This window comes from Ambystoma mexicanum, chromosome 12, assembly GCF_040938575.1.
Source record: "Ambystoma mexicanum isolate Mex_15411 chromosome 12, UKY_AmexF1_1, whole genome shotgun sequence".
In the NCBI taxonomy this organism is placed as follows: Eukaryota; Metazoa; Chordata; class Amphibia; order Caudata; family Ambystomatidae; genus Ambystoma; species Ambystoma mexicanum.
This window is the reverse complement of record NC_090936.1, coordinates 1,227,750,143-1,227,762,185: the sequence shown is the minus strand read 5'-3', so window position 1 is coordinate 1,227,762,185 and position 12,043 is coordinate 1,227,750,143. Positions and strand designations below refer to the sequence as shown.

At 43.7% G+C, this 12,043-nt stretch overlaps 1 protein-coding gene across 2 annotated transcripts in view; it reads left to right on the top strand.

The window, feature by feature from the left end:
• NOPCHAP1 (NOP protein chaperone 1) overlaps window positions 1–12,043 on the top strand; it is an 85,858-nt gene that overhangs the window by 30,280 nt on the left and 43,535 nt on the right. For both annotated transcript variants that reach the window (XM_069629900.1, XM_069629901.1), the window contains exon 3: window positions 528–664. In XM_069629900.1, the coding sequence (XP_069486001.1) occupies window positions 528–664 (137 nt within the window). The remainder of the gene's footprint in view (window positions 1–527; window positions 665–12,043) is intronic.

Here is a 12,043-nt window from a genome sequence, read left to right as displayed (position 1 = left end):
TGTTAGGTCCCAGTAGGGGATTGTACGCTAAGAAGTATTTACGAGTCAGACCAGCACAACACTGTATTCATGATGCCTGCTATACAAAGCGGATGACCATGTTAATAAAACTAAAGATTATACATGTGTTACACCCCAACCTTTCACAAAGTCTGTAGTTTTCTGTCAGTTTGGCAGTGATGCACATCTTAATTGATGCCCGGATATAGTGACGCTGCATAGTTTAAGATTTCATATATTTGGCCATCTAAAAGCTTTTCATTTTGTGCTAGTTTTTGCTGTTTTAAGTGTTAAGCACACAAATATGCATTGTTCCTGGGACATTAAGAAACAAATGCATTTATTTCTCAAAATACATGCTAGAAATGTATTGTGTGAGGTATAATTCTATTTATTAAAGCCTCTTTGACCACGTGTTCCTTGCAGGTGCATCTGCTTGGCTATTGTGGTCTCCTTTCTGTCTGGGCCATATTGCGTGATAAAGGCCTGTCGTGAGGTGTTGATTGATTGAATCATTTCTCTTTCAGTGTTAAACAGAGTGCAGGACTTCCTACCCCAGATGGCCCAAGCAAATGAGAAGCTCAAAACAGAAATGGCCACAGCACCCATGAACCATTTTGATATAGAAAATATAGATGATGCTCCTGCAGACATTATAGAGATGGTGAGTATTCTTACATCTTGTAATCTGTAGAAGAAATCTGTTGGTCTCTGAAACATGGAGTATTTGAATAATAAGACGCTCCTTCTAGCCTGTTCCAGTGTGTTTCCATCTTGCATCAATAGGCATCTCATAGGCAGATGTGGCTGCTTGCTGCATTGGCCTCAAAGCTAGAGCCATCGATCAGGTGTTGAATATCGGAACGGCTCGCTTATCTTTTAAGATCGGCCCGGTGTATGCACCAAACGCGGAGAGCACACGGAAACCAAAGGTATACAGAAAGCATTGGCCTTCTGGAGCATGGCATCCGTACTAGTACTAGAAAAGGTGTACAGAAAGGATTGGCCTCCTGGAGCATGGCATCCATACTAGTACTAGAAAAGGTCTACAGAAGGCATTGGCCTCCTGGAACATGGCATCCGTACTAGTACTAGAAAAGGCCTACAGAAAGCATTGGCCTCCTGGAGCATGGCATCCGTACTAGAAAAGGTCTGCAGAAAGCATTGGCCTCCTGGAGCATGGCATCCGTACTAGTACTAGAAAAGGTCTACAGAAAGCATTTGCCTCCTGGAGCCATGGCATCTGTACTAGTACTAGAAAAGGTCTACAGAAAGCATTGGCCTTCTGGAGCATGGCATCTGTACTAGTACTAGAAAAGGTCTGCAGAAAGCATTGGCCTCCTGGAGCATGGCATCTGTACTAGTACTATACTAGAAAAGGTCTGCAGAAAGCATTGGCCTCCTGGAGCATGGCATCCCTACTAGAAAAGGTCTGCAGAAAGCATTGGCCTCCTGGAGCATGGGATCCATACTAGTACTAGAAAAGGTGTACAGAAAGCATTGGCCTCCTGGAGCATGGCATCCGTACTAGAAAAGGTCTACAGAAAGCATTGGCCTCCTGGAGCATGGCTTCCGTACTAGAAAAGGTCTACAGAAAGCATTGGCCTCCTGGAGCATGGCATCCGTACTAGAAAAGGTCTACAGAAAGCATTTGCCTCCTGGAGCATGACATCCGTACTAGTACCAGAAAAGGTCTACAGAAAGCATTGGCCTCCTGGAGCATGGCATCCGTATTAGTACTAGAAAAGGTCTACAGAAAGCATTTGCCTCCTGGAGCATGGCATCCGTACTAGTACTAGAAAAGGTCTACAGAAAGCATTGGCCTTATGGAGCATGGCATCCGTACTAGTACTAGAAAAGGTCTACAGAAGCATTGGCCTCCTGGAGCATGGCATCCGTACTAGAAAAGGTCTACAGAAAGCATTTGCCTCCTGGAGCATGACATCCGTACTAGTACCAGAAAAGGTCTACAGAAAGCATTGGCCTCCTGGAGCATGGCATCCGTATTAGTACTAGAAAAGGTCTACAGAAAGCATTTGCCTCCTGGAGCATGGCATCCGTACTAGTACTAGAAAAGGTCTACAGAAAGCATTGGCCTCATGGAGCATGGCATCCGTACTAGTACTAGAAAAGGTCTACAGAAAGCATTGGCCTTCTGGAGTACACTAGTACTACAAGATATGATATGGCATTTATAACTTCGCCTATACACAAGTGTTTCAAAACACTTGTGTATAGGCGAGAACATTTGAAATTGAACTACCACTGACCAGCTTATTTACCTGGATCTCCCGGATACATATTGTACATGCATCAGAGGTACTGTAAAATATTATAAAGTTTACATATAAATAAAAATCAGTATCACGGAACGGCATTATTTCTTATTAAATGCATCTTCAGGTAGGGAATGGAAAATGGCTAGAAATGCTCACTTCTTGCAGTTCATGGAGGCAACCAGCCAGAGCAAAGGCAATATCAGTCGTATTCTTAAGTCACAGATGACTGTTCTTTTCCACATATTTATTTGTATGGCAGATTGCAACAGGAATTGTCACGTAGGACACCGGGGATCAAGGGGGACACCGATGTCAATATTGTTTGTTAGCTATTTTATTCAAATACATTTCTCCCCGTTGAGCCAATGCCCGTGTCTGTACAGTACCTGTGTGTTACTTCACCTCCGAGGAACCAGTCTGTGAGCAGACAGATTAGTGGGTGCGATTGGGAGGGAGAACCAGAGAGGGGTCCTGATGGTGGGCTGGTTGTACCCTAGAACTCTTCCTCTTCGCCTCTCTGATCATAACCTCCCTCTCCCTCTCACCACCTGGTCTTGCCTAGGTTTGTACTGGCCCTCTGGAACATTCCTATGCTTGCTGTCCTATTTTCTGGCCTCCTTCACCCTTGCTCTTTTCCCTTCTTCGCTTTCCACCTACCCTCTATGTACCACTCTCTTCACCTGATAGCTGCACCTCCTGGTCTCTGGTGCCATCCCCTACTCTGGGCTGCTGTCTTCCTCACCACCACCTCTCAACGTCTAGGTCCTATTGCTGGCTCCTCCTCCTGGACCTGTCTTGTTTCTGATTGCTCCACCTCCACTACTGTTACCTCCCCTTCTTTCTTTCTCCCACCTTTTGCCTTTAGATGTTAGCCCCTCCACCTTGGTCTTTTAGTACCACCACCTCTCGTTTGCCTCCATGTTACCCCTTCTGCGATAATCTATTTTATGATTACCTCTTTCTGTTCACTCCTCACCATCTACTCCTTCAGGATCCTCTCCCCTCGTGAGGCTGCCACTTACCACTGGTTAGTATTTACTACGAGGGTCTGCACCTCGGAGTGTTCAGTGGGGGTCTAAGCAATGATTAGTGCACCTGGGCAGCTTTGGGCTCTGGGGTTCGACCACATTGCTCTGAACTGGAGATAACTGTCCTGTTTGCCGTATTAGAGTTTATGTTCTGGCCTTCCCTGAGGCTCCCTGCACCAGACTTGGGGCGCCTGCAGCAGACTGGCGCTGTGGTGTTTCCAGTGTGACAATTACTAGTTGGAAACACGCTGGCTAAGCTTCACATATTGTTTGATTCAGTGGTAGCTTAGTGCCTGCCAGCGTAAGATTCTATTGCCAGGGAACATAGTTGTAATGCTGCTTCCTATATGAATTTCTTCACATCTGGGAAGTGGCATTCTCTAAACATTGTATCCATGGGCGGAAGTGTTCATTGTGGTTCCTGCAGACCTTCAAACAAACTTCCTTTGATGTGCCAGATGAATTGGCAGGAGTAGCAGTGTACTTTTTACCTTCGTTGATCACACAGAGTGGTTCTCCTTTTAAAGGGAAAACCTCACTTTTTAGTATTGGAGGTTTGGCTCTGGTTGAGGCAAGGTTTAGGCTCTCATTTGGGGAGGGACAGCGTTTCCACTGACCTGCAAACTATTTTATAAGAGTGTCAATCAGGGCTTAAGCCTCTAGGGTTGGCTTGCCCTGATTGTCCAGTGGGGGTGGGTGACAGACCATGTGTCCCCTGCCATGGACCAGACACACATGCAACGTGAATAAGGGACCCTTTACATAACTCCTTGAAGCCCAACATCCACTGGCCCGGGGAGGTTCCTAACCTGATAAATCACTGCCCTGGTAGTTTCAGAACCAAGTAGAAGACTTTTCTCACATGTGCATACAAACCTCATGTATTCAAAGCGGCTTGTTCATCAAGCAGAATCTCAGATTAGCAAACCCATAAGTCACCATGTTCGATAAGTCTGAATAGCAAACAGTGGGCATTCATTCATATGCCTGTACTGTACTCCATCTCAAATCGCTTTTGCTGGTGGTGTGGGGACGCACAGTAAATACATTATCTGGGGGATGGGGGAGTGTTGGGGGAGTTTTCCCAAAATCCTCTGGAAGGTAGGACTTCATAAAACCGTCCCAATGGTTTGTAGATCTCCAACTCTTGGTATCAGTCTGTACTACTGCTGGAACCGTGGTAGAGTGGCAGAGCAGTCAGGCTTATCTTAAGAGGCATATGTGAGCTGTAGGTTAGTACACTGAACCCAGTTAGTAAACCACATCAAAGAAACACTCAAATGTATAGTAAAATATATAATATATATTCAGTAAAAAAAACTTTGTAAAGGCACGTTCTGGTTCCAAGTAAAACCGAAAAACCCTTGAAATTCACCAGTTATGGTAAGCTAAGCAACCATAACTCGCGCTACCACTGTGCACTGCTAAGACTAACACCCAGGACATCAAAGATGACATCACAAATGTCATTGATGACATCACATGTCTGGCTCCCCCTTTTCTCCTTTAGTCGCATATCTAGGCCACATGATTTTGTTCAGGAACAGTCAGGAATTAAAAATTGAAAAGGTACTATATTTGTAGGCTTATCCTTAGGGGAAGACACAGGCTTGAAAGACATAGGGGAAGACACAGGCTTGAAAGACAGCAATCTTTTCTGTGCATGAAGATAATCAGTAGAGTTATCAGCACTTTCTGATCGTTCTGTTGTTTTTTTATTACTGTACTTTCCCTGTATATGCTCATATTTGTACACATTGTACTCGCACTAATATCCTTAGGGTCAAGTGAAATAATGTGATACATATGCATAGGGCAAGTAGCAGCTTTGAAACGGAGCAATCATTTCTCTACATAAAGACAATCAGTTAGGTTATGAACTCTTTCTGCTACTACTTCTGCTTTTTTCCTTACTTCAATTTCCCTGTATATACTCATATTTGTATGTGTTGTTGTCTCTTTGTGATTTGTCTGCAATAATGCAATTTATTGAGTGGGTTTTATTAGCTATTTGTTACATGTTTCACAGTACGCAACACTCTAATAAGAAAGTAGTTATCATTTCAGTATTCAACATGGCAAAATTATGAATATTGCACCTCTCATGTATACTGCACACAATGCCTATGTTTCTGCATGAGTAGATTAGTATACTGGATAGAACTTCATAATAGAATGCTATTTATATCAATGCATTGCTTAATGCACTAATTAGCTCATGATATTTATTCCAATTATCCTTGACACTTTTTGGTCAACATTATAGTAAGAATCCCTTCTACAGAGTTTTCATGAAAACTAAATGCACACGTGATGTCATCAGTGACATTTGTGATGTCATCTTTGATGCCCTGGGTGTTAGTCTTAGCAGTGCACAGTGGTAGCGCGAGTTATGGTCGCTTAGCTTACCATAACTGGCGAATTTCAAGGGTTTTTCGGTTTTACTTGGAACAATAACGCCCCGTTAAAGTTTTTTTTTTTTTTTTTTTTACTGAATTTCATAGGTTTTTAGTAGCGCAACTTAACCATAACATGCCTTTAACAAAGTTTTTTTGCTAAAGTTCATCGGTTTGTAGTAGTAGCACATAACCATAATGTAACATCTGACTTCATTGCACACATTGCGGAGAATGCCACATGACCATATGCTGGCGCACAGCACAATGACGTATCCGAGAATCCATACACACTTAACAATAAGATGTATGCCTTGTGGACAGTGTGGAAATACATTTTTTACTGATGTAGGAACTTCCACCTTCAACATTTCCCTTGCACACCTCGAACACTTATTCGTTAACAATATAGTACACAGTACGCACTTTTAGCAAAAGTACTAGTTATCTGAAAACGACATGCGCTAAGGCCATCCCTCCTCCCCAAGAAACAGCACCACTGCTGTAATGAAGGAGCATGAGAAACACTGCCCCTACCTTACAAATCACACGCACAACATTTTTCCCCGTCCACCTACCTTCTGACCCCCCCCCCCCTTCATCCATATTACTGTTTGGTGCCTCTTTGCTCATTTCTGTCCACAAATTTCCTTCTTAGCTGCGGTTCCCAAAAAAAAAAGCCATCCGGAAACAAATGAAATGTTCCTTTTTAAGAACCACCTTTCACAGTTTAAAAATATTGAGCAACAATTCACATACACTCCATCTACTTTATATTTCTCAGTAAAGGACATAGACGCAATAACATTTGCCATTAACAATCTAGATTTGCAAAGCAGTAACATGTGCTACTAAAAAAGAGGATTTGTCGTTCTAACATGGGATGCCTGTGGCGTCCCGGATTACAAAACAAAATCCTTTTCCGAGATGGCCATCATAGAAAGGGAAGGCGGTTGTTCCATACATGGCCCCTCTTCGCTTTGCATGGCAGCCTGCAAAAAGCAAAAAGGAAACACTGTTAACATATTACCACCAGCACTTTTTTTCCTCCCTTTCAAATGTATCCAAATATCAAACAACTTTACCACAAAGCCAGTCCCAGGTGGACATGGCCACTGTAATCCTATCTTTTCTCCCTTCTGGTCATGGCCAGTAGCCACATTATGCGGATCATGACCTTATACCATGACCCCGACATTCTCCCACTCCCCATGGTTGCAGGCTACCCCTCAGTCAATAAACGTATACCCCTATGTTTTTTAACTACATTATGACACTTGTGTAATACGAAAACACTCCCACAACTCGTCACATAACCAACCCTAATGATATTGTATACTTTTTTGGATGACCTTCCTCTCCAGCGTAGCCAAATGAGCCCATAAGCACCTACGTGCCATAACGCAGAACCTGCAAATGAACACACAGCGACATACAAGGTAGCATGTTACATTTTGAAATAATAAACTGGTTTTTAAAAGAAAACATTAACATTTTAGAATTTGTAAAGTACTTTAATTTCAGAATGAACTGTCCGAGACCATCGGACTATTCCCATTTTCAATCAAATAGTTACTTTGTTTCTTTGGTCGTCATCAAAAATGTTTTTCGTGAGGTACACGTTGATCTTTTCGCATACACAAAGTGTTCGCTTTCGATAAAACAACCGCGTCGGTCGCACATTGATTTCCAAGACGTCGCCATGAACTTCGACCTACACCACCATAAAGGATGTTATGTTACTCCTAATGGCCACTCCAGCGTATGGACAAATGGGGCCAGGCCGGTCGTCCCACAATACAGTGACGGTTAGGCACCCGGTCACGAGTATGTGCATCTGGCGTGCAAAGAAGCAGTCACTTGGCATCTGGAATCCATGGCAATCACAGTACGCCAGAATGTAGCTGTTCGGATAACGTAACACAAAATACGTATCAATACCCAACCTTTACCAAACAATTTCAAAAAAGACAAAAAGAACGTGGAAACTGATACACAAATGGATGTGGTCGTACATGACATTTTAAAGAAATAATAGTGTTGAACATGGGTGAACCTAATGATAGCCTTCAAACGGCGAGAATCTGCACTCTCCATAAGTAAAAAAAAGAAAAGACAACTACACAGAAAGATAGTACCTCAGATAGAATGCCAAAATGGTTGTTCTGGTAATAAAACATTAAAACTCGTTCCGGTGTAGAGTCGTCAAAAGTAAACTTACACGATATTTACAGTCTCCATTGTCTTCGTTAAACTCAGACAGCGATGTACTTGCAGGAAAGAATATTCTTCAGTTGATATTATGAGTCTTACAAACGTTTTGAATACATAACCTTATCAAATGGTATTTTTTTCCAAACTTGCACTACCTGCATTCTTACTCAATTTTCCCATTCGCTCAAGGTTAAACAATTGACCCTTATGGGTTCAGTCAGATGCGTGGGCCTACTGAGCTCGCAACCAAAAGAGCAAACCAAAGTGACCTTCACTCAGAATGAAAATACATTCTGACTTTGCAACAACATATCTGAATGCATGCATGAGAACTGCTACTCCCATACACTTGCACAACCGCTGTTTCCATCAAACAGTGCAGGTGGCTGCCTCAGATTTCAAACTCTAGGACGCCATTCTGACTGCAATATTATTTTAAATGCATTGTAACAGACGCACTAAATCTTCCCTTGTACTTAGTGGACACTATATTAAGCAGCAACTTTCAATTTACCGTATGACTTTGGTGACAAGAAAACACCACTTTTTGACTTCCTGCTACCACATCCCATTGCAGCCTCATTAACCCTCACCTTCCGAAACAATATTGCGTAAGGTTAACAAGTGCAATGATGTGTTTTATATGTGTTAGCGGCATTGTCGCATACACCAAAACACGAATGAAAGATGGCGGGCGCAGCGAAAGAATCTGACGCACGTCACGCCGTTCAACATCCAATCAGTGAATGCGCCACATGTCGGCGGGCATGACGCTATAGATTAGCCAATCGGTATCTTGTCCGCGGACCAAGATGTACATTTTGGTCGTTATTAAAGAGAACTACTGGACGGATTGTCACCAAATGTACAAAAGCATGCTTTTGGGACCAAGCTCCTGCCGCAAATTTGGTGAAAATCCATCCAGTGGTTTGGGCTGTAGACGTGCGCAACATTTTCCCCTCATTCAGTCTATGGGGGGAAAAAAAGACGTTTTGGCACCCCCTCCTATAATATATATATATAACAAGAACAACTTTTAAATACTCAGCACATTCAACCAAAACACTTTAGAATACTTTTCAAAGGCCACTGTTTGTAGTTGCTCGCGGTGACAATTGTTACAGCCTTTGACAGTAATGACAGTTCTATCGTATTCTCATTAATACCCCGAAACTTATAAGAAATACGGTAAATACATTTACTCTGCAAACCCACACAATATAGTGACTTTTGGGAAGGAAAATAGTTGGTTAGTGTAACACTAGCCAGGCTTAAGGTTCTAGAGGCTGTTTCTTCGGACAGCAAGTCTTTTAAGGTCCAAAACGCAACCCTAGCTAAAGGCAGTTCAGAGAGATCTCAAAGTCTTGACAAGCAGCAGAACATTCAAAACTTTGGTGGATACAAGAGGATACAACCAACATTGGAGACCCTGTTAAAAGACTTGCTAAAGGGACACAAGCATGAACTTGGGTCTGAGGTAAGGGGGGGGGGTTGCCCTGGACACCTCTACATGCACTCCAACGATATGGAGTTATTTTTCGAATCAAGGTAAGCAATACCCTTTCTCCCGACAGTACCTGTGGTTAGAAAAAATCTTCATGGCTGGATTCTCCTTGATGTGGCAGCACTTGACCTGACCTCGGATTCCTTTTCTCCTTGATGTGGCAGCACTGGAACCAGCGTCAGATTCCTTGGTCTGATGACGAAAGGTAGGACAATGGACTGGATCTCTCAGCAGCAGTGTTGAGGGAGGACCTCTGGCACGGATTTCTGCAACTTCTCTGGTCGCTCTGCGGTTTTGGCTCCTTTCTGTAGCACCAACAAAGGAGACGATTTGCCCGATCAATCTTCTTCGGTTCCCGAATTCCTGCACTCTGTTGAGGGCACTTGGACAGGTTGGATTGTCTCTGGAGGTTCACCTGGAGCTCAGCAAAGACTTGGGTGGATTCAGCCTTTCCATGACTATGCACTTCAGTTGGGTCGGAGGTCTCCTGGTATTGGGGTTCTGGAGCTCTGGAGAGGCACAGCCCCTCGGAGATGAGACTGATTAAAGTATTGCAACTGGTCTGCATGCGTCTCTGGTCGTCTTCTTCGGTGACTTCAGTTTCCTGCCTTTCACCCCTGGAACCTCACCTTTATTCAGTTTTCCCACACACTCCTCTGCAATCTCTCTCAGCAATTTACCGAAAGGGGGGGGTGGCTGTCCAAACAGGACAGAGACCCCCAGCAGAGCTGGTTCCATTCAGGCAGACGAAGGGCAAGGGAGGGGAAAACATTCCTCCTGCCCCCCCCCCCCCCACTTCCTGCCTGCCTAGACACACTGGAGCCTAGGCGGGGCCACCCAAGGGTTCCTGCCAAGGGCAAAACACTCACACAGCCCCCCCCCCTCCCAGGGCTGAAAAGAACAACCATGCTAGTAATGGTGAAAAAGAAAGAAGCCACCAAGTCAATACTTGGGTGCCCCTATTGTGGATAACCGGGGCTATGAACATAGCCTGCTGTAGAAAATGACACAATAGCTATTAGAACACGTCCCCTGCCACCCGCCATAACTAGTAGATTGTCTGTGACATAAAAGTCACAGGCGCAGAGAGAAGGGGGATGCTAGGTATCCCTTTGGCACTCCACTGAAGGTGGTGTGTGCCAATCCCTCAGACCATATAGTTTAGGTGTAAGGATAAAGAAAGAATCTCAAAGGAGGACCCAAGGGGTCCCCAGCAACACTGCCCAGAAGGAGTTGTGTGCTGCAATAGTAAAATACAGATGCCTTAAAAGAGATGTGGGGGAAAGTAGACTCCATAGGACAGTAAAACACAAAGAATAAAGTTCCAAAAGGGAGCCCATAGGAATGAATGAGTGGAAAAAAGCTCTAATCATTCAGGTTTGAGAAAAGTTCCATAAGTCGAGCAAAAAATGCTGCGGGTCTCACTAGGAGAGGGGAGGAAGCACTGAAATGATAAATCTCCCTGACAGGGAGGCAGGGTGTATTGAATGAATGAATGAATGAATGAATGAATGAATGAATGAATGAATGAATGGGGATAGTAGAAATGCCACCATCCACAGTAGTGGGATTAACCTTCCCTTGTCTCTAGAAGGTGGAACAAGGGCAACATAGAGAGGCATTCATGTCTTTTTTTGAGGGTTTCTGCAGAGGCTAGCATAGTTCCTTTAGATTCTTATTTTCTGGTCAATTGAGAATTTTCCCCAGACCTCGAGAGGAGAAAAGTCTAGATCCTTTTATACTTTCTCAAAGGGGATGCACCAAGGTTCTGGGGTAAAGCTGATCTCACGGATCTTGATGGAAGGAGGAGGGTGGCCAGATAGTTGTCACGGTTATTCCAGCACTCCCTCCTTCAATATTCTGCTCAACTGGGAGTCATCCATTCGTTGTTAAAACCGGATAATGCGATTCTTGTATTTAAGGTCCAAAACCATTGTTTTTGTTACAGATTAATTTCACATGTCTGAAACGTAGAGAGACTGTTGCAGTATTCCAGTTTGGCTACATTAATACTTTCACAAGTTCACTTTTGTCTGACCTCCAGCGGGCCCTGGGACTTGTGCCCTGCTTCTCAGAATTCCTGCCTACCATACTGCCTGGTGACCTTGAGCTGATTACCCCTCTATTGACAGTCACTCTACTCGCCTCTCTGGTTGTGCCGTGCACACCTGACCCACAGCAGATGGATGAACCCATCCTTGCATCTTTTTTCAAACTGTTGTGATTCTGCCGGCCAAATCACCTGACAGTCAGGGTGGAAAGAATTTTGAGAGCAACTCGCTTGAAGTGTAGTTTGGGATAGCCGTAGTCTCCAGTGCATTAGCTATTTCAATTGTCAGAGGCTATCTACAGGTGAGTTTAATAGAATGAATTTAGTTTTAAGCAGGCAGCAAGAGCTTTCAAAGAGGAAGTGTTTGAAGCTAAAGAAAATAATGTAAATATGAGAGTTGAACAGGCACAATCGAAACCCAAGAGTTGTTTACTGTGCTACAGGAATTAAAAGGAGTGACAGCTAAGACTTGTATTCTTGAAGACAACGATTGGTGTCAGTCCATCCATGATGGTGTCATTCAAAAAACAGTGCAACACCAACAGGCTATTGGGGACCAGGTTAGCCAGTTA